We start from the raw sequence: 24,294 nt of genomic DNA on the forward strand, positions 1-24,294 counted from the left end.
CAGCCATGAATGGCAAGTCTGGCCTGGTTGTAGTCAGCAGATGTAGTAACAGCCCTGATCTGTTTTCAGTGCAGTCCTCTACACTGACACTAACTCAAATGAATGAGCCCAGATCTAATGCATAATGATTCTCCAGACAGCCACGTCTATCTGTCTACTTACACCCACAGCCCATTAACGAGCTACTTTACAGTACACAGTGTACCTAGGACTCTCTGGGAGAACATATCTGTACACGCACAGAGAACATGCAGTGAGTGGATGTGTAGATATTTGCCTGTGCGTATGTGTGTGACGGGTGGATCTGTGTGTATGTGTATGTGTGCCTGTGTCAGGTAAGTGTGTGTGTGCGCATGTGTGTGCCTGGCGCATGGGTGTGTGTGCTAGTAGAATTACAATGAGTCAGCCAAGGTTACACAGTTTGAATGTGAAATGGAAGGCCCTCTTTTGATGAGAAACATCTAGCTACGTGTTTGTTGGATGTAGAGGATATTGGTAATTACATGTTTGCTGGCAGTAGAGAGCTATTTCCACAGAACCTCTGCAGACAAAACAGGCCATAGATGTGTTGTCTACTGTACTGTAGATTCCTCTCATAGTTACTGAAGAATGCATCTGGAAACGAGTGCCACAGAATTAGTTTTGGTTAGCAAACACGCTAAATGCTAATTGTAATCAAAAGGCTCGAACTTGCATTGGCACTGTTATTTTATTAGTTTGTGTATACTGAAACAATACACTGGAACTGGTATACAGACATTTTATTTTTTAACAAATTTGTTCACAAATGTTTTATTATTCGTAATAATAATGAAATTAATTCTAACTAGAAAACCTGCAAGCACCATCAAAGAAAATAACCATAAAATCCAAGAAACTTGAGACTTGAGTGTATCCTACAAATAGACACACCACAATTAGAAAATAGAATTTCAATTGTAACCTTTTTTAAATTCGTTTTTTTTTTTATATAAAAAGCTAGTGCAAATACAATATTTTACACAAATTACAGAGTATGCACGCATATGGTAACAAAACAAAAGAAGAAAGTTTTTCTCTTTTCCCCGATACCAGTTCCTAACTGTCTAAAGCCTGTACGCACTTCGTGTGGTTTCATATTTTATTGAGTAAGGTACAAACCATTTCCCCCTCTCCAAAGACCTCCACTTGATACAGGCCAGAATCCTCCGTGTCCACATCATGGACATACAATACCTAGATTTGGCTCAACATACTTTCACATTGACACTTTCTAACATGGCTCCTGCAATATTTCACATACAATTTACAATACTCTCTAAAAAATACCTTGATTTAAACATTATCATTGGGGCCCTGAGTTTCTCCTGAATATGTGATCTGACCAGAGTTTTTCCTTTTCAAAGTCACATGGTCAGGGAGAACTCAAACCCCTAGTCATCCTGTCTGACTCTTCCTATATGCAATATGAACATACAGTTCACATATACAGTACCAGTGAAAAGTTTGGACACACCTACTCATTCAAGGGTTTTTCTTTCTTTATACTAGTTTCTACATTGTAGAATAATAGTTAAGACATCAAAACTATGAAATAACACACGGAATCATGTAGTAACCAAAAAAGTGCTATATTTTACATCTGAGATTCTTCAAAGTAGCCACCCTTTGCCTTGATGACAGCTTTGCACACTCTTGGCATAGAAAATAGTAAACATAAAGAAAAACCCTTCAATGAGTAGGTGTGTCCAAACTTTTGACTGGTACTGTAGGTCCAACCATTATTATCACACTGTGGCCAATCTAGAGTTTCTTCATCTATGCCTTTTTCTGCCCAGTATCAAGTGAGAAACAAATAAAAAACATCCTCCACGTCCTCCTCAATGGAGGACGTAATCTCATTATGACAACATCCTCAACACCTGTATACTAGGCCCTGGGACTAGAGCACCTGTATACTAGGCCCTGGGACTAGAGCACCTGTATACTAGGCCCTGGAACTAGAGCATCTGTATACTAGGCCCTGGGACTAGAGCACCTGTATACTAGGCCCTGGGACTAGAGCACCTGTATACTAGGCCCTGGGACTAGAGCACCTGTATACTAGGCCCTGGGACTAGAGCACCTGTATACTAGGCCCTGGAACTAGAGCATCTGTATACTAGGCCCTGGGACTAGAGCACCTGTATACTAGGCCCTGGGACTAGAGCACCTGTATACTAGGCCCTGGGACTAGAGCTCTGTCCAACATCCCCACTAGCACACGATTTAGAATGAAGCAAAGTATTGGGCATGTATCCTTAGTGGTATGCTAGTATTGACATGGGAACAAAGCCTAGCTACTACTGCAATGTCTTAACATACATTAGACCACTCCTTCCATTGGAATGACCTCTGTGTCTTCTTCCTAACCCAAAGGCCAGCAGATGGAGACATTGAGTCATTTTCATCTTACCGTCCAAACGCATTGTATACAGCCGGAAATACATTAGTATCCCTCGTTGACCGGTTCGTACCTGAAACACTCTCCATTCAGGCTGCAGAGGCTTCGGTATCCTCTTTAACTTGATTTAATGGTGGGAAAAAGGGGGTAAATATGCATACCATTTTCAACCACAATGCTTGAGTGGCTAAATGCTAATCCCGGATGTTGTGTCGTGTTCAGCCAATCAAGTTGAAACTATCAAAACAGGGTGCATCGCATTAGTGGAAACCAAGACTGTTCTCAGGGCAGACCTGGTTGTAGCTAGATGTGTTTGAGTCGAGTCAGGGCCAATTTTTCCATTTTAGCTAACCCTAACCCTTTTCCTAACCTTAACTTAATTATCCTAACCTGCCACGTTAATTCTCCTAACCTGCTACGAAAAGTCACTTCTGCTAGTCAAAACCACTAATGCGATGCGATAACGTGCTGCGTGATGTTGGGGGGGGGGGGCATACACAACATCCGGGACTAGTGTTTAGTCACTCTAGTGGTGTAAAATGGTCCACATATTTCCCCATTCTTGTTTTAGGTACGAACCAGTCCACAAGGGATATTAATGTATTGTCGGCTGCATACAACGCGTTTGTACAGTAAGATGAAAATGACTCAATGTCGCCATCTGCCGGCCTTCTTCCCGTATCCTCGTACAATACAACCTGTTTACCTGTTTTGATTCGATCAACAAAATTAACTGGGGGAAAATACACGTGAAAAACAACAACAGCAAAAAGAACCAGGAGGTTGGAAATGCGTGCGTAACAAGTTGTAATGAACACCCATTGTTTTCTCTCCCCCTCAACACCAGTTAAAAGAACCAGGAGGTTGGAAATGCGTGCGTAACAAGTTGTAATGAACACCCATTGTTTTCTCTCCCCCTCAACACCAGTTGAAAGATGACACTGGCCAACCGGGGAGTAGTAGGGAGTAGTGTGGTGTCATGTCACTGGGCAGACACTAGGGGGAGCTCCTGTTTCTACCATTACAGAACTCACCGATACAAACTCACCTCTGTTTTTATTTTAGCCCCTTTTATCAAACATTGTCAGTTAGGTTGAGGAGTGGGAACGTAGGGGCTTTGTCTTTTTGTGTGAAATATTATATTACAGAAGTACAATATCTTGTAGAGCATTCATTGGCAGCATAAAAAAAAATCCTAGGACATTTATTTGCCCATTTCTTTAAGATATTTCAAGTCTTATTTTCTTAAGAGGTGTGTTCTTACAGATCTCAAATACATACACTGACAGTTTGGATTGCTATAGAGGTCTGTGACAGACACGGGTTGGTGGTGATGGAGTACATCATCTATATAACATGAGTTGGTTGTTGGTTGGTTCTGATTGGCTCCGTCTCTCATCATGTCCAAGTTTGTCTTTGCCTACCTTGCCAGTCCTTGTGTTGTGTCTCAGCTCTCTGTGTGACTTGCAGCCTGCAATGCGGATGCCACTCTCCGCTTACGTCTACACATATGTCCAGGTTGACCAGCAGCCAAACCAAAGGTCGACGGAGAGAGTCCAACTCCCAGACATGTCTTTAGCCACAAGGCTGTGCGTTCTGACCAGTAGACAACATTTACTGGACCCCAGCTGACAGAAGACCCTTTTCTGGACTTCAGAGTGTGTAGGGGTCAAAGGTGAGAAGTCAGAGAGCACAGAACAGGCCGCATCTCTGAGTGAGTGAGTGTCTGTCAGCTGGTCGTTATAGATAGAGTGGGATAAAGATAGATGTGCTGAATGATGGCCCTTCACTGCAGGACCAGGACAACCAGTGCCTCCTCACTAAACGTCCACACTAAGAGCACATAGCCATCTCCAGCATATAACAGTACAATAAGAATCCTAATCATAATAATCCATATAATAAATTATATTTATATATTTATTATATAAATATAATAACTAATTATAGTAATAACCCATATCGAACAGCCCACCAACATTAAATCGGGGGGGGGGGGGGGGGGGCACGACGATGGCGACTTAACCATTCTGGTTAATGGGCGTGTTGAAGTTTTCTATGCCTGAGTTGGTTTTCCAGCGGTACGGACATTTATTGACAAGACGTCAAACAACAGTCAAGTTTCAACAAAGGAATCCTGATTGAATTCTGTTCAGTTTAAACACAAAAAGGTGCCAAAACCATTCTCTTTTTTTTGCCAAAAAATAAACAAAAATAAAACAACAACATGTCAATAAACAATAAAAACAACAACACATGCCTTTTCTTTTCAAAATGCTGAAGCTCACACCAACATTCATTATATTTGTCATTTGTGCAAGAAGTAAATAAGCAATTTTTTAAAAAGACAACAAGGTCGCTGTGTGTGCTCCTCCAATGAGGAGGCTTGTCACAAAGTCACATGAAACATTCCCCAAACAGACGTCCAATCACGTCTCCTGACAGAGTCGAGTGCTACAAAGGAGACTATAAGACAAGGAAAAGGTCCTATTCCGAAAAGGTAGGTAAATAAAGAAAGCAAAAGTCTTTTATACAATAGGACCAAACTGAACACAAAAAAAGAGGGTGCGTCCATGAGAAAAGGTACTTCCTGGTTATAATGTGGAACCAGGAAACCCGCTTAGCGTCTTAGCTCGTTGGACCCAAGAACGTGCCGGACGCTAGGCGGGATGGAGCCAATAGAGGAAACACTACTGTTTACAACACGGCCATGTGCAAAAAACTGAATCCAAACAGTCTCCCCATTGTGTGTGTCTCTCTCTCTCTCTCTCTCTCTCTCTCTCTCTCTCTCTCTCTCTCTCTCTCTCTCTCTCTCTCTCTCTCTCTCTCTCTCTCTCTCTCTCTCTCTCTCTCTCTATATATATATATATATATATATAATGAATGTTATACCTCTGGAAAGGCCTTGGTCTGAGATGAGGGTTTAGACACTAGACCTTTCTCTGGGTTTAGAAAGTGCTGAAACAGTATCAAGTCTACGCCGTTAGTCGGCTACTTTAAATGTGCATCTTTATTGGTTGGTTTTACAAAAGTGGTCCCCACTAATATATTAGGTTATAATAACTCTGTCAACTGTCTTTTCTCTCTGGACCTTATTGAGGGTTAGGGCTAGTGATCTCAAAGTCCATAGGAGAACACCACACACACGCACACGCAGGCACACACACACACACACACACACACAGAAAATAAACAACATCATTATGAAAGGCTGGTGGGGACAACCTATCTCAAGTTTAAACAAAAACGTGTCCACACATATTTCCACATACCTGTATGCAACTAGCCTTAGGCAAACATGTCTCTCCACACGCTCACACAGCCGTTGACATGATGCAGATGAACAACACACAGTAGAAACCGGACAGAGGCCAGGAGTACTAACACAGAGCACACAAGTCTTTCTACGGGAACAGGAATGTCCCCTTACTTCACCAGAGGCTGATAAACATTGTAAATCCACCTGAAAGCCAACAGCTCCCAGGGCAGGGAGACTTTCTATGTCAACACTACATACATATCTCTTCCACTGACATCATGGTACTGCCATGTCACCTGTCCTTCACCTCTCCCTCACAACAACACAAACATACCAAGAATGGCTCTCCAATGACAAGCACAGTACACTTCTCCCTAGCCTGGCGCATGTCTCTGTCTTTCGATATCACTCATGATTTATTTGTCTTTATCTCTATCTTACATCACTCTCTCTGACTGACAACTTTCCTGGACTGCAGAATGGATAATCGTTTAGTGTCTCCAGACTCTTGACAGTCAGACTGTAAAATGAACTTCTAGCTGGAGCGTTGACTGACAAAGCATTCCGTTTACTGAGGTCAAAGACATACTTCTACATACCGGTAGGCGTGCGTATGCTGCCAGCTTGACACACCAACACACAGGTAATACGCTCACTCACTCTCCATTCTTATCCACCCACTCTGCACTAAACCTTCCTGAGTTAAAGAAATCTGTCTAGTGTGAGGCAAATGAAATTGAAGACATTTTAGGGGCACAGTAAAGGGGTACAGTACATTAGCCTGTACAGGGGTACAGTACATGGCTAACAAACATCAGACAGGGACAATATGCTACATACACTTGGCACAACAATGGGAGAGAAAAAGTATAAACAAAGACAACTATTGCACATACAGTATGATTCCAAGGGCAACGGGAATCATTATCCTGATAGATAAGAACTGGGACTACCTGAACTAGAAATAAAAAAACACAAAATAAAATGTAAATAACAATGTGTAATTGCCACAAGCTCTGCTGTCCCCTCCATCTAAATACTACTTTATTTAAACCTCACACAATTTTAGTACAACTTGAATACAACCTTATAACAAGCCACTACATTGTATTATACATTAGGCTAAATCTCCTGACTGCATTCCCCTTACTTTTAGTTCTGGCCTCTAACATCTACCTGTCCTGCCCACTACGCCTCTCACCTCTACAACTAACCTGACACACTGCTTTGATTGTAAAGCTGACCTAATCAGACATTGCAGGGTGAACGTGGCTTCCTGTATGTGTGTGTGTGTGTTTATTTTGTTTACTCCTAAAACAAGAAAAACAAACTGTGGTGAATCTCTGGGTTCACTTAACACTCATCTCAACATGCAAGTATCCCCACTGGAGCGTGAACACTGTTACTTAATATGTCTCTAACAGAAAATAAAAAGTGAGTGTGTGTGTGGGAACTAGAGAGCAGAAGGAAACTGTGCTAGGGGGAAGAAAAAGGCAGTTGCACATGTAAGGCCAGGCCATTGATAGAAGGTAGCTAGCGGTTGCTGAGGGTAAACTAACTAACTGCTGAGGTTCTAGAGAGGGTATGACAGAGGCTGGCTGGCCATGGATACCTGAACTAGTAGTCAGAGGTTAGAGGTCACTAGTGGGTGTAGCATCATGGGTACTTTAGTCCTTACTGGACAGTCTGTCACTGCATATGTGAAAATCTCCCTGAATTTTTTGAATGGCAGGCCGTGCAACTGCAACAACTTAATAGGAATTGAAAGTTGCTGAAATGACTAGGCTGGTATGTTAAAGGGGGTATGTGAGCCTGTATGTGTGTGTGTGTGTGTGTGTGTGTGTGTGTGTGTGTGTGTGTGTGTGTGTGTGTGTGTGTGTGTGTGTGTGTGTGTGTGTGTGTGTGTGTGTGTGTGTGTGTGTAAGCAGCTCTTTATTTTGGTTCTAACATTGAGGGAGAATGTTTTTATTGCAGAGAGCTTCTAGAAGGAACGATTGACATGTTATAGCTAGCCAGCCAGAGAGAGATGAGAGGAAACGCTTTTAACTAGTGCGCTCTCTAGAGACACAGCTTCACCCCCCCATCTGTGGCTGGCCATAAAAGGGAGGTATGAGAGGAGGAGCACTCTAATGGGTTATAATGTATGCTTGTTGTCTGACTATTGCTATTGGAAAGCAGCCCACACACAACTGCCATGATGCTATGCATTTGCACTAGAAAACATTACCTGAAAGGGTTTGAGTGGTGTGTGTGTCATTGTTTTGCTGTATTTTCCCATAATGAGAGTTTAGGAGGGGTAAGTCAGTCAGAACAATACTTAACTCAACCAGGGTCTCATTTTGGTTCAATGTGTATGAATGCAAAACCATATACAGATTCCGTATCTTAATTTGAGCCAGTTTCACAGAGCAGGAAAATAATCCTGCAGCAAATTATAATTTTTATGTAGATTATAATTAATAGATTGTTTTGTAGGGGTTGATACATTTTTCATCAGGGAAAATCAAGTCTGAAATTTGAAAGTGGAAATTACAAACGTAAGAAGCATTTAAAAAAAAAAAACTTAAATACACTACAAGTTTGAATTTCTTGCTGTGCAGGGTACTCCTGCAACAACAAGATGATCAAATTAAGATACGGCATCTGTATCTAATGGTTAAAATACCTGCTATTTTACCCAGTTTGGTGAAGCTCTAGAAGAACAGTCATTAATATACCCATCCTGCCCTTACAAAAAGACAAAAAGATTCTCACAAAAATACACACATCACACACATACATACACACACATACATGCACATATTCAAAAACTACCTTTAGAAGACATAATAAAACAATGTTATAAAAGAACAAATGAAGATGCACTGCCGTGGTGTTGATCTGAGAAACCCTGTTTTATTATAAAAAATAAAGCATTTTCCAACCTATACGTGGTGTCTACTCACTCACCATCACCCATCTGTCTTCATCCATCCATCCGTCCATCACTACGCCGATCACCCATCTGTCTTCATCCATCCATCCAAGTCACACATCCATCCGTCCATCACTACGCCGATCACCCATCTGTCTTCATCCATCCATCCAAGTCACACATCCATCCGTCCATCACTACGCCGATCACCCGCATCCATCCTCCTATTTCACCACAGTCCACGTAGGAGTTGTTCTTAACCACAGATCTAGGATCAGATTAGCCTACACCAAAGGAGGCTGGTGGGAGGAGATATAGGAGGACGGGCTCATTTGAATGGATGGAATGAAATATATGGAACAGTATCAAACATGGAAACCACATGTTTGACTCCGTTCCAATATTCCAGCAATTACAATGAATCTGTCCTCCTATAGCTCATCCCACCAGCCTCCTCTGGCCTGCACCCACTCCTAACACTAACCATTAGCAGGATGAACTAAACATTTGAACCTAGAGCAGTAGTTAGAAGCAACTTCTACATACTTCTAGTTCTCTGCCACATCTTCTACCACCTAAACACACCTGAAAAACGCGGCCAATCAGAGAGCTCAACAGGTGTACCTGCTGGTGGCCCCGCCCCCGGCTCCACAATGTCTCTCAACCAAACACGCAACAAGTGGGCGGGACTTGGACATGCCACAGGTGTGGTCCAATGAGGAGCAGAGCAGAGAGCATTGGAGACAATCAGCATGGATCACACTTGTTAAATAACTGCTACAATTCAGTAAAATGGGGTTTCAGTTCGGTGTGTATGTGCAACCTAGCTGAAAACATAGTTCTGTCTGAAATGGCATCCTATTCCCTATATAGTGCACTACTTTTGGCCAGTGCACTGTATAGAGAAAAGTATATTTTGAACACAGTCAAAAAGTAATGTCACCCAACTGACTACCTCTCCAGATGTGCAAATTGCAAGATTCTCTTAAGTAGAACTCCAAAAACAGAAACACTGGACATTTTACATTGGATATATCATATTAAGTTATATGATATTTCTATACACATATACAAACACACGTACACACACACACGCCAACAAACACACACTGCACAGAGCACTGAGACTAACTATCATCTTCGTCTGCTACTCAAATATCTTGGCTTCTCTACATCATCAAGGGGAAATATCTATGCCACAAAAGTATTTGTATACATACTAAACGTATATCAACAAGTATGAAATACATACAATCCTCTCCTTTAGGAAAGTGCCTGTCTGTGTGGGTACTGTACTCCGTGTGTGTGTCCGTGTGAGTGTGTGTGCTCTTGTGAGTGTGTGTGCACTAACACATACCTGCATTCATGCACACTTGCATACATACATTATGTATATGACGCCCTTCACAAATTCTGTGGCCAGAACGTCTATAACTGTCTCTCAATCTCGTCCACAACATACCTGGACATTCCCACAATTACTCCCATTCTTTACCCATTCTTCTTTTGGATTTCATTGACTTTTGATATCCTTGACAAGGCAGTTATGTGTCAAAAGGTACATTTTTTGACCGCACGCATATTTTGAAAAGCATGTTTTGATTTGAGTAAAGTGCCTCAACAAAAAGCACTCTCTGATATTATACCTTCTTCCATATTCCTCTTCTCTCTTTCCCTCCCTCCCCTAACTGGCACTCACTCCATCACATGTCACATTCATCCCTTTCAAAGGTAGTGTGACCCCAAGACACCAAGACATCAACATGACCCCCTTCATCGTTCAAAAGTGCTGCTGCCACAGAGTTCTACTTCTTCCTTAAGTCAAAATAACAAAAACATACAGTACTGTGTTAATGAAGAGATCAATAATAATAATAATAATAATAATAGTTGTGATATCATCAGTTGGTGAGTGTGACAGGTGTGCAAATGAAAGTGTTTCAACACAACATCCTGTCCCTCTCCTCTCTAAAGACTCAACACTGACTTTCTGACAGAGTCCCAAATGGCAACCTATTCCTTACATAGTGCACTATTTTTGATCCGGGCTCATAGAGATATGGCCTTGGTCAAAAGTCGTGCACTATGTTGAAATAGGGTGCCACTTTCTTTCTGCCTCTCTCTCCATAAGAATACAAATCAAAAGGTTGCACCAAGTAAAAGGATGGGGTATAATCATCTTCCTATTTTCATAGTTCATTTCAACCCAGTGTGACTGCAAATGTATGCATCGTTAGGGTATAAAGGAATAACATAGACATTTAACTTTACCACCTTGGTTCAAACTATAAGTACATACATGTGACCCCTGATCTCAAAGTTCTAGACAATCATCAAATATATCATTATCAACTCACTGGGCAAGATAGGATGAAAGGTCAAAATTGACAAGCAAAACTCAATTAAAAAGTTAAAATAAAAATGTTTCAAAAACAAAAATAATAACATAAAGAGATCAGTGTCAGCAAAACATAACAAAGGAAGGAAGAGTTCCCTCTTTCTAGAGGCACACTGGCGCCGCTCGATGACCTCACCTGGCTGGACTGGCCTGCTGGATGACATCACCTGACTGGACTGGCCTGCAGGATGACATCACCTAGCTAAGTGATCTAGATGGATGAGTGTCGAGGCTTCCGGTGACCCCTTGTTTTTGATTAGATGTGTTGTCATGAGGGTTTAAAATGGTTACAGACGCTTTTTGAACTATCTTATCTAAAGACGTCTTGAGTCACTTGGGATAAATGACATCATATCAACTCAGTCTGCCACCATGGCAACTGGGTGGCGTCGAGAGTGATTAAGTCCAGACCCCCTGAACACTCTCGTCAGTAGTGCCTGTATCAGGAAGTGACATCACAAAGGAAGTGACATCACTCACGGGTCTACATTACACCCGTTTAGTCATGCCCCTAGCCGCGATTGGAAAGCTAACTACATGTTTTATTCATTTTATGTATTTGTCCACCTGCAGCCGTCACATGACCAGAGAGGTATCACGCAGTGCTCTTGTGTGCCACAAAACCACCAATAAAACATCTACAAAACTTCACAAAAACCCTCGCCCAGAGATTTGTGGGAAAAAAAAACTAAACAATTGCATCGGTTGCTTGTTTACCTAATACCGAACGCATCTATTACAATGTTATTACCAACTTAACTTAATGTAAGGTGATAACATGTAAGTACTGCGTAAAATTTTGCCTACAGTACAGAAATCCGGGTAGAAAATAAAAACAAGAAAACAATCTAAAATGAACATTTCATGTGGGCTTTCTTTCTTTCTTTTTCTTTTTTGAATCACCATCCAATCCCATATTTGAATTAACAGTCTTGTTTAAATCTCCTGCCTTCACTACTTGCCTATATTTGACCTGCCTTCGATGCTGATCTTTACCTCCTGAGTGATAAAGGAAGGTTTGGGCAGAGTCAACGGGGGCTCCTTCTCGCTCCTCTCCACCTTACGGCCCTCGGGGGCCGACCATCTCCTCTTGCGGCTCACCGGCTTGGCGGCACCACCACTAGATTCTGAATCTCCAGGCTGGCCTCCTTTCGAGTTGGCCTCTCCCCCGGCGCCGAACCTCAGTTCCCCATTCTCTGAGGCGATCTGAACACCTCCACCTACTCCAACCACCACTCTCCCATATCCACTCCTGGAGCCTCTCTGGCCCACCCCGTTCTCCTGCTCCCCGTGCCTGGCTGACCTGGAGGATTTGAGGGGGCCGTGGATGGAGCCCATATTGCAGCTGGTAGTGATCTCAGTAGCCTGGTTCTGGGTCTGCTGCGTCTTCTTCAGGGAGCCGTTCCTCAGGTTCTTCAGGGTGAGGGAGATGCAGACGTCCCCCACTGAGAGCTTGGTGCAGGGTAGTTCTAACAGCTGAGTGGTCCGGTCTGGGCAGCACGATGACCAGCCCTGGCCGAATACGAAGAAGGGATACTCCACCAGCACCTCCACACTCACCTGGAGGATTGAGGAGACGAGAGAATGAGAGATTGAGAGAGAGAACAGACAGTAGAAAAACAAGTTAAACATCAGACATCATATACATGAACTCAGAGAAGAAACTACCTCAAAAGAAAAAATCTGAAAAGCACAGAAGACGAGAAAAGAGAAAAGAGATAAGAATGGAAGTCTTTGATACAGTAATGCTCTGAGGCTGTCCATGTTTCAGAGACAGAGAATGGGGGGAGATAGACAGAAGCTGGTTTGAGGGGTTGGCTGAACCGGAGAACAGACATGAAAAGGATGAGATTTTAACAGACCCCCTGAGAGAGAGAGACAGAGGGAAAAAGAAATTGAGAGAGAGAAAGAAAGAATAAAATAAAGAACAAAAAGATAGAGAGAGAGAGAGAGAGAGAGAGAGAGAGAGAGAGAGAGAGAGAGAGAGAGAGAGGTGGAGAGACACTGTATATATATATATAATATGACATTTGTAATGTCTTTATTGTTTTGAAACTTCTATGTGTGTAATGTTTACTGTTAATTTTGATTGTTTATTTCACTTTTGTATATTATCTACCTCACTTGCTTTGGCAATGTTAACACATGTTTCCCATGCCAATAAAGCCCCTTGAATTGAATTGAGAGAGAGAGATTTGAAAAAATCTCATATATACAGCCAGCTGAGTAGCTCACATTCTAGTCCTTCATCTTTAAACTCCTTTGAACCTCCTACACATGTCATGATTCATCATCATCTTCACACACTGAGAAGGTGTGTGGGAAAAGTCTTATGTCGTTGGAGCCTTGTTGTTGCGTGTAACATGGATATATGGATGGAGATATAGGTGTCCTATGTAATAGACAGTAGAGAGAGGAGATGGTTTTAGAAGTGTTCTGAGAACTCTGAGAAGTTTTCCCACCAGGCTATGAGGCATGTAGTATCCTCATAGGTGGCGAACAAGAGGGAAAATGACTATAGAACACCATTATAGTCTATGGAGTAAATGTGATGTAAATACTATGATTGCCAAGTGTTCTTGATGTAACATTTCATGTCATTCTAAGCATGGACATTAAGGACCCTGTCTGTCCCTTACCTGTGATTATAAATGTTATCAATGTTACTATTGTTGAGCATGCTCAGTGTTTGTTTGGACATAGTACGTGTTCTCCTACCTGAGCGCGGTGCTCGCCCACGGAGAACTGTACGATGGCGAAGTTGGACGTGTGGCTGCCATCGATGCGTTCCACGGTGGACGAGTCTATCTTCAGCTCGCTGCTGATCTCAGCGCTCTGGATGAAGTCCTCCGTCTTCAGGTCCTCCACGCGCTTCAGCTCCCCGTCTGCCAGCTGGATGATAGAGCCCTTGATGAAGTAGGGAGGCAGCGACGGGGCCGAGGAGGGGGCTGAGGAGGGGGTCGTGGGAGCTGGGACCACCGGGAGGTGTAGCTGGGCCTGGACCACAGTGCCTCCAACCCCGGCAGGGTGGGAGAGAGGGGGGTAGGGCGCCGGGACCTCAAATAGATGCTCATCTTTAGGGTTGGGGTTAGGGTTGGTAGTGTTGGTGAAGTAAGTGTGGGGTAGCGTGGTGGGGAAGGACTGTGATTGGGTTGTAGTGGCTATGTGGGCAGCATGGCCAGCCTCCAGGCTGGTGACTCCGGCCCCACTGACGGGGATGATGATAGGTTGAGACCCTGGGATGAGCAGGTGCTGGGGCAGACTGGTGTGGTACCGCTGCCCTCCTGCACTCCCAGCCAGGTAGCCGATGATGGGCTGCCCGCCGGGGCCAGCCTGGTAGAAGTTGGTATTGGTGGAGAGTTGGCCCAGGGAGCGGGGCGAAGCCTCGCTGGCGCTGTGTGTGGTCTGGATGACTGTGTGGGTGTGAGGGGACAGGGAGCTGACGGCCGCCTTAAGACTCTCCACACTGAGCGGAGGGGGGAAGGTGAACGTGGAGGAGGAGGAGGGGGTGCAGGACACAGGTTTACCCAGAAGGAGGCTGCCTTTCTCTGTCTGCGAGGCGGCGGATGGCCGTAGTTTGTCGGGGCTGTGGTTGTCTGATCCTCCGCGGCTGTTGGGCACTATCATTAGAGAGGTCCGTTGCCCTGATGCATCATGGGAGGTGTAGGCCTCATAGTGATGCTGCGCGCTCTGCTGCTGGTGGAGTTGGTGGTACTGAGAGGAAGAGGAGGAAGAAGAGGAGGGGTTCCTTTGCTTTCCTTTCTTTCATAGCGGCCCCTCTGATCTCCGTTGTGCAACTCCCTGGGCCGGCCCTCCTCTCTCTTAATCAGGGTCCCCTCAGGGCCGGGGCCTGTGTACTGGACCAGCACCTGGGAGCCCCCGCTGAGGGCCAGGGTGTGGTGGGGGTGGGAGTGCAGGTGGAGGGGCAGGTGGTGGGTCCCACCGTGTGGCGAGGGAGCAGTCTGGGGGGCCACGCTCAGAGAGGAACCAGAGATCTGGGACTGGGAGGTGATGGTGGTGTTGGGGTATGGGTCAGGGTGGGAGCATTGGGATGTGGAGGTGGGTGGAGGGGGAGAGAGGAGCTGGGAGGAGATGTAGCCAGCGTAGGGGCCTGTGTAAGGGGAACTGATGAACTGGACGTTGGGGGGCAGCTGGGTGTACTGGATCGTCCCCCCTGGTTGGGACAAAGCAGAAGTGTACATGGCAGGGAGGGATGTGGTCACCACTCTGGACTGATGTGATGAAGAGGAGGAGGAGATGGAACAGATAGAGGAAGGGACCAGGAAGTCTGTGTGTGTTGTGATGGTGGAGCATAGCGGTTTGTACTGTGGCCCGTCAGACTCAATGGGAGTGCTGATACGCTGCCCACCTCTACTGCCATCGAGGCCACCTCCGCCACTGTCTCTATCGTGCCCACTGTTGTGCCCGCTGGCTACGCTGGCCAGCCATGCCAGGTTCTCTCCGCGCTGGCTCTCACTAGCAGGCGCCATCACCAGGGGCCTCTCGTCCACAGTGCTAGCTGGGAAATCTCTCTTCTTGGGGGGCAGACACTCGTTGCTGCGCTCCTGGTTGGACTTCATACTGTTATCTTTTCTCTATCAACTTCCTGTTACATACACTAGCCTTGGCTCGTCTCTTTCACACTATCACTTTAGAACTCTCTTTCTGTTCCTATCTCGGTCTCTCCCTCGTTCACTCTCTATTTCACTCCTGTCTTTGGCTGTCTCCCTCACTCTCTCTCTCTTGGCTTTTCCTCGTTGACAGAATAGGCCCTCCTGCTGGTTGTGTGGGTGGCTGGGGTCAGAGGACTGGAAGGTTGGAGGGGGTAAGTTAGAGGGGGTAGGGGGTAAGTTAGAAGGGGTAGGGTGGAGGGAGTAAAGAGGGACGGAGGGGGTCTGTCCTGTCCTTTAGCTCAGCGTCTGTCGGACGCCTGGCTCTGGCTCAGCGAGAAGCAGAGAGGGGCACACCTGCTGTTGTCGTGGGAGCAGCGAGAGTCACACCTGCCGTTTCCGTGGAGAGAGGAAGAGAGCCGTCCGTCAACTTCATGCGGAATCATTTCCCTCTGAGAGCGAGCCTCCTGGATGGCAGCGGGAACCTGGGGACATGAAGAACACACATTAGGCTCTCCAACACACACACACACACACACACACACACACACACACACACACACACACACACACACACACACACACACATTAGAAACTCAACACACACACACAAGCACATACAAATCAAATCAAATTGTATTTGTCACATGCGCCGAATACAACAGCTATAGATAGACCTTACTACAAGCCCTTAACCAACAATGCAGTTCAAGAAATAGAGTTAAGAAAATATTTACTAAATAAACTAAAGTTACATTTTTTTTTAAGTAACAATAAAATAACAGTAACGATATACAGGGGGTACTGGTAACGAGTCAATGTGCAGGGGTACAGGTTAGTGGAGGTCATTTATACATGTAGGTAGGGGTAAAGTGACTATGCATAGATACTAAACAGCGAGAAGCAACAGTTTAGAAACAAAGGGGGTGGGGGGGGGGGGGTGTCAATGTAAATAGTCTGGATGGCCATTTGATTAATTGTTCAGCATTGTTATTTTTTAAAACATTTTACCTTTATTTAACTAGACAACACATTTTTATTTTCAATGACGGCCTAGGAACAGTGGATTAACTGCCTGTTCAGGGCAGAATGAAAGATTTGTAGCTTGTCAGCTCAGGGGTTTGCACTTGCAACCTTGCGGTTAGTAGTCCAATGCTCTAACCACTAGGCTACCCTGCCACCCCAGGCTTGGGGGTAGAAGCTGTTAACTTTTTAAGGTACAGGGGGCAGAAGCTGTTAACTTTTTATGGTATAGGGGGCAGCATTTTTACTTTTGGATAAATAGCGTGCCCAATTTCAACTTTCTGTTACTCATGCCAAGAATATAAGATATGCATATCATTAGTAGATTTGGATAGAAAACACAAGTTTCTAAAAAGAATAACCACAATGGAAGAGCATACTAACCACACAGGAAGAGAATACTAACCCCAATAACCACACTGGAAGAGAATACTAACCACACTGGAAGAGAATACTAACCACACTGGAAGAGAATACTAACCAAGAGAATACTAACCACACTGGAAGAGAATACTAACCACACTGGAAGAGAATACTAACCCCAATAACCACACTGGAAGAGAATACTAACCACACCGGAAGAGAATACTGACCACACTGGAAGAGAATACTAACCCCAATAACCACACTGGAAGAGAATACTAACCACACTGGAAGAGAATACTAACCCCAATAACCACACTGGAAGAGAATACTAACCACACCGGAAGAGAACACTGACCACACTGGAAGAGAATACTAACCACACTGGAAGAGAATACTAACCACACTGGAAGAGAATACCAACCACACTGGAAGAGAATACTGACCACACTGGAAGAGAATACTAACCACACTGGAAGAGAATACAAACCCCACTGGAAGAGAATACTAACCACACTGGAAGAGAATACTAACCACACTGGAAGAGAATACTAACCACACTGGAAGAGAATACTAACCCCACTGGAAGAGAATACTAACCACACTGGAAGAGAATACTAACCACACTGGAAGAGAATACTAACCCCACTGGAAGAGAATACTAACCACACTGGAAGAGAATACTAACCACACTGGAAGAGAATACTAACCACACTGGAAGAGAATACTAACCACACTGGAAGAGAATACTAACCCCAATAACCACACTGGAAGAGAATACTAACCCCAATAACCACACTGGAAGAGAATACTAACCACACTGGAAGAGAATACTAACCACACTGGAAGAGAATACTAACCCCACTGGAAGAGAATACTAACCACACTGGAAGAGAATACTAACCACACTGGAAGAGAATACTAACCACACTGGAAGAGAATACTAACCACACTGGAAGAGAATACTAACAACACTGGAAGAGAATACTAACCCCAATAACCACACTGGAAGAGAATACTGACCACACTGGAAGAGAATACTAACCCCAATAACCACACTGGAAAAGAATACTAACCACACTGGAAGAGAATACTAACCCCAATAACCACACTGGAAGAGAATACTAACCACACTGGAAGAGAATACTGACCCCAATAACCACACTGGAAGAGAATACTAACCACACTGGAAGAGAATACTAACCCCAATAACCACACTGGAAGAGAACACTATCCACACCGGAAGAGAATACTGACCACACTGGAAGAGAATACTAACCCCACTGGAAGAGAATACTAACCACACTGGAAGAGAATACTAACCACACTGGAAGAGAATACTAACCACACAGGAAGAGAATACTAAATCAAATTTAAAATCAAATCAAATTTATTTATATAGCCCTTCGTACATCAGCTGATATCTCAAAGTGCTGTACAGAAACCCAGCCTAAAACCCCAAACAGCAAGCAATGCAGGTGTAGAAGCACGGTGGCTAGGAAAAACTCCCTAGAAAGGCCAGAACCTAGAGAGGAATCAGGCTATGTGGGGTGGCCAGTCCTCTTCTGGCTGTGCCGGGTGGAGATTATAACAGAACATGCCCAAGATGTTCAACCACACTGGAAGAGAATACTGACCCCAATAACCACACTGGAAGAGAATACTAACCACACTGGAAGAGAATACTAACCACACTGGAAGAGAATACTGACCACACTGGAAGAGAATACTAACCACACTGGAAGAGAATACTGACCACACTGGAAGAGAATACTGACCACACTGGAAGAGAATACTAACCACACTGGAAGAGAATACTAACCCCAATAACCACACTGGAAGAGAATACTGACCACACTGGAAGATAATACTAACCACACTGGAAGAGAATACTAACCACACTGGAAGAGAATACTAACCACACTGGAAGAGCATACTAACCACACAGGAAGAGAATACTAACCCCAATAACCACACTGGAAGAGAATACTAACCACACTGGAAGAGAATACTAACCACACTGGAAGAGAATACTAACCCCACTGGAAGAGAATACTAACCACACTGGAAGAGAATACTAACCACACTGGAAGAGAATACTAACCACACTGGAAGAGAATACTAACCCCAATAACCACACTGGAAGAGAATACTAACCACACCGGAAGAGAATACTGACCACACTGGAAGAGAATACTAACCCCAATAACCACACTGGAAGAGAATACTAACCACACTGGAAGAGAATACTAACCCCAATAACCACACTGGAAGAGAATACTAACCCCAATAACCACACTGGAAGAGAATACTAACCCCAATAACCACACTGGAAGAGAATACTAACCACACCGGAAGAGAACACTGACCACACTGGAAGAGAATACTAACCACACTGGAAGAGAATACTAACCACACTGGAAGAGAATACTAACCACACTGGAAGAGAATACTGACCACACTGGAAGAGAATACTAACCACACTGGAAGAGAATACTAACCCCACTGGAAGAGAATACTAACCACACTGGAAGAGAATACTAACCACACTGGAAGAGAATACTAACCACACTGGAAGAGAATACTAACAACACTGGAAGAAAATACTAACCCCAATAACCACACTGGAAGAGAATACTGACCACACTGGAAGAGAATACTAACCCCAATAACCACACTGGAAGAGAATACTAACCACACTGGAAGAGAATACTAACCCCAATAACCACACTGGAAGAGAATACTAACCACACAGGAAGAGAATACTAAATCAAATTTAAAATCAAATCAAATTTATTTATATAGCCCTTCGTACATCAGCTGATATCTCAAAGTGCTGTACAGAAACCCAGCCTAAAACCCCAAACAGCAAGCAATGCAGGTGTAGAAGCACGGTGGCTAGGAAAAACTCCCTAGAAAGGCCAGAACCTTGGAAGAAACCTAGAGAGGAATCAGGCTATGTGGGGTGGCCAGTCCTCTTCTGGCTGTGCCGGGTGGAGATTATAACAGAACATGCCCAAGATGTTCAACCACACTGGAAGAGAATACTGACCCCAATAACCACACTGGAAGAGAATACTAACCACACTGGAAGAGAATACTAACCACACTGGAAGAGAATACTAACCACACTGGAAGAGAATACTAACCACACTGGAAGAGAATACTGACCACACTGGAAGAGAATACTGACCACACTGGAAGAGAATACTAACCACACTGGAAGAGAATACTGACCACACTGGAAGAGAATACTGACCACACTGGAAGAGAATACTAACCACACTGGAAGAGAATACTAACCCCAATAACCACACTGGAAGAGAATACTGACCACACTGGAAGAGAATACTAACCACACTGGAAGAGAATACTGACCACACTGGAAGAGAATACTGACCACACTGGAAGAGAATACTAACCACACTGGAAGAGAATACTAACCACACTGGAAGAGAATACTAACCCCAATAACCACACTGGAAGAGAATACTGACCACACTGGAAGAGAATACTAACCACACTGGAAGAGAATACTAACCCCAATAACCACACTGGAAGAGAATACTGACCACACTGGAAGATAATACTAACCACACTGGAAGAGAATACTAACCTCACCGGAAGACAATACTGTACACACCAGAAGAGAATACTAACCACACTGGAAGAGAATACTAACCACACTGGAAGAGAATATTAATGACACTGTAAGAGAACACTGACCACACTGGAATGGAAGAGAAAATCAACAAAATTGGAAGATAATACTAACAACACTGGAAGATAATTACCACACTGGAAGAGAATACTGACCACACTGGAAGAGAATACTAACCATGCTAGAAGAGGATAATAACCACACTGGAAGAGAATACTGACCACACTGGAAGAGAATACTAACCATGCTAGAAGAGGATAATAACCACACTGGAAGAGAATACTGACCACACTGGAAGAGAATACTAACCACACTGGAAGAGAATACTAACCACGCTAGAAGAGGATAATAACCACACTGGAAGAGAATACTAACCACACTGGAAGAGAATACTAACCACACTGGAGGAGAATACTAGCGACACTGGAAGAGAATACTGACCACACTGGAAGAGAATACTAACCATGCTAGAAGAGGATAATAACCACACTGGAAGAGAATACTAACCACACTGGAAGAGAATACTAACCACACTGGAAGAGAATACTAACCACACTGGAGGAGAATACTAGCGACACTGGAAGAGAATACTGACCACACTGGAAGAGAATACTGACCACACTGGAAGAGAATACTAGAGACACTGGAAGAGAATACTGACCACACTGGAAGAGAATACTAACCATGCTAGAAGAGGATAATAACCACACTGGAAGAGAATACTAACCACACTGGAGGAGAATACTAGCGACACTGGAAGAGAATACTGACCACACTGGAAGAGAATACTAACCATGCTAGAAGAGGATAATAACCACACTGGAAGAGAATACTAACCACACTGGAGGAGAATACTAGCGACACTGGAAGAGAATACTGACCACACTGGAAAATTATACTAACCACACTGGAAGAGAATACTAACCACACAACTCCTTCACACATTATAACTAGAGAAGAGATTATTGGGGTTAAATGGCACGCCAATGCCCATCCTAGGTGAGACGCGTGTGTGTGACGCGTGTGTGTGACGCGTGTGTGTGACGCGTGTGTGTGACGCGTGTGTGTGACGCGTGTGTGTGACGCGTGTGTGTGACGCGTGTGTGTGACGCGTGTGTGTGACGCGTGTGTGTGACGCGTGTGTGTGACGCGTGTGTGTGACGCGTGTGTGTGACGCGTGTGTGACGCGTGTGTGACGCGTGTGTGTGACGCGTGTGTGTGACGCGTGTGTGTGACGCGTGTGTGTGACGCGTGTGTGTGACGCGTGTGTGTGACGCGTGTGTGTGACGCGTGTGTGTGACGCGTGTGTGTGACGCGTGTGTGTGACGCGTGTGTGTGACGCGTGTGTGTGACGCGTGTGTGTGACGCGTGTGTGTGACGCGTGTGTGTGACGCGTGTGTGTGACGCGTGTGTGTGACGCGTGTGTGTGACGCGTGTGTGTGACGCGTGTGTGTGGGCATCGATTTTTGCAATCTGTGAGCGCTGTGAGTGCTGCGTCAGTGAGAGGACCTCCCGCTGCGGGAGAGGGAACACTCCGTGTGAAGCTCATTAATAATGTACAGGCAGCTCCACACAAAATATGTGTGTGGGTGAGTGTGTGCACGCACATGCAGCATCCACCAAAGCTGCGAATGTGTGTCTGTGTGTTTGGAAGGTATGCACTCTGCCTTCTGTCCCCTGGTGCTGTGGCACTGCGACACCTCATAGATCACGGGCCCCTGTTTGAAATGCAAAACGAGCCATATACACACACACACACTCTTTCTCTGCCCTTGCTAACACATGCTTGCACAGAAACCCAACTACCTCTGGATTTCTGACACATATTCAACTTCTCTCTGCAAACACATTCTAAAATTATATGAACATTGACAAGAGACAGGTTAGACAGGCACTACTAAGACACAGGCTGAGCATATCAACACAGCTAACTGTTAACTCAGTCCAAACCTAAATAGGCAGTGTTTGTGTGTGTGTGTGTGTGCAGCCATTAAGCTTTTATTTATTGCTTACGTACACAACCTTGTTTGAAGGCAGACACTGCAGCCAGCTAAACCATATCAACAGCTGAACAGGCACTACAGCTTTAGTGTGTGTGTGTGTGTGTGTGTATGTTCTATAGCTTCATCGCCTATCCACCCACTGGTAAAGACAACTGGCAGCAAACGACACGGACAAAGACCCCATGTTTTATCCTGTTATGGCTGGTTTGATATTCCCCTATATTGATTGCAACCCCTATATTGATTGCAACCCCCCTGTGTATGTTTGTGTGTGCGTGTGTGTGTGCGTGTGTGTGTGTGTGTGTAGGTGTGTGCGTGTATGTTTTTTTTTTTGCGTTTCAAACAGGAGCCCATAATCTATGAGTTTTCGCAGTGCTACAACACCAGGGGACATCAAATGGAGTGCGCACACACACACACACACACACACACACACACACACACACACACACACACACACACACACACACACACACACACACACACACAAACAAACATACACACACACACACACACACACACACACACACACACACACACACACACACACACACACACACAAACATTTTCTTCTTCTGCGCTGCATAGTGCTGAGTGATTAGAGCTTTTTGAAGTCAGTTCAGTTTTCGGTTCGATTCTCAAAAAATAATCAAGGTTTTCAATTTCCGTTTCGAATTATAATTTCTTTCATTAAATGCACTATGCATTATGTGGGTTGAATGCTGTAATAACACAGAATAAACAAGTAATAAAAGTCCCATGGTGGTAGTGACTGCCCATTACTGCTTATCACTTATTAACCATCATTTAGTCACATTACTTTACTTTAATAAAATATTCAAGTTGATGTGTATATTAGAGGTCAACCGATTAATCAGAATGGCTGTTTAATTAGGGCCGATTTCAAGTTTTCATAACAGTCGGAAATCGGTATTTTTGGACGCCGATTTGGCCGATTTAAAAATATATATATATTTATATTTTTTATACCATTATTTAACTAGGCAAGTCAGTTAAGAACACATTCTTATTTTCAATGACGGCCTAGGAATGGTGGGTTAACTGCCTTGTTCAGGGGCAGAACAACAAATTTTTACCTTGTCAAAATCTGTCGTTCTGCCCCTGAACAGGCAGTTAACCCACTGTTCCTAGGCTGTCATTGAAAATAAGAATTTGTTCTTAACTGACTTGCCTAGTAAAATAAAGGTAAAATAAAATAAAAAATAAAAAAGATTGGGTGGGCTATTTACAGATGGGCTATGTACAGTTGCAGCGATCGGTTAGCTGCTCAGATAGCTGATGTTTAAAGTTAGTGAGGGAAATATAAGTCTCCAGCTTCAGAGATTTTTGCAATTCGTTCCAGTCATTGGCAGCAGAGAACTGGGAGGAAAGGCGACGAAAGGAGGTGTTGGCTTTGGGGATGACCAGTGAGATATACCCGCTGGAGCACGTGCTACGGGTGGGTGTTGTTATCGTGACCAATGAGCTGAGATAAGGTGGAGCTTTACCTAGCATAGACTGATTGATGACCTGGAGCCTGTGGGTCTGGCGACGAAGATGTAGCAAGGGCCAGCCGACTAGAACATACAGGTCGCAGTGGTGGATAAGGGACTTTGGTGACAAATTGAACCAACATCGGTA

General features: G+C 44.2%; 1 protein-coding gene across 1 annotated transcript in view; it reads right to left on the reverse strand.

Moving 5' to 3' along the window:
- Positions 1 to 690: 690 nt before the first annotated feature.
- The window catches only part of atxn1a (ataxin 1a), a 235,723-nt gene continuing 212,119 nt past the window's right edge, over positions 691 to 24,294 (reverse strand). The window contains 3 exon segments of the mRNA XM_065017909.1: positions 691 to 12,553; positions 13,712 to 14,758; positions 14,761 to 16,088. Coding sequence (XP_064873981.1) covers positions 11,948 to 12,553; positions 13,712 to 14,758; positions 14,761 to 15,573 — 2,466 coding nt within the window. The 5' untranslated portion in view covers positions 15,574 to 16,088 and the 3' untranslated portion in view covers positions 691 to 11,947.

Source organism: Oncorhynchus nerka, linkage group LG4, assembly GCF_034236695.1.
Source record: "Oncorhynchus nerka isolate Pitt River linkage group LG4, Oner_Uvic_2.0, whole genome shotgun sequence".
In the NCBI taxonomy this organism is placed as follows: Eukaryota; Metazoa; Chordata; class Actinopteri; order Salmoniformes; family Salmonidae; genus Oncorhynchus; species Oncorhynchus nerka.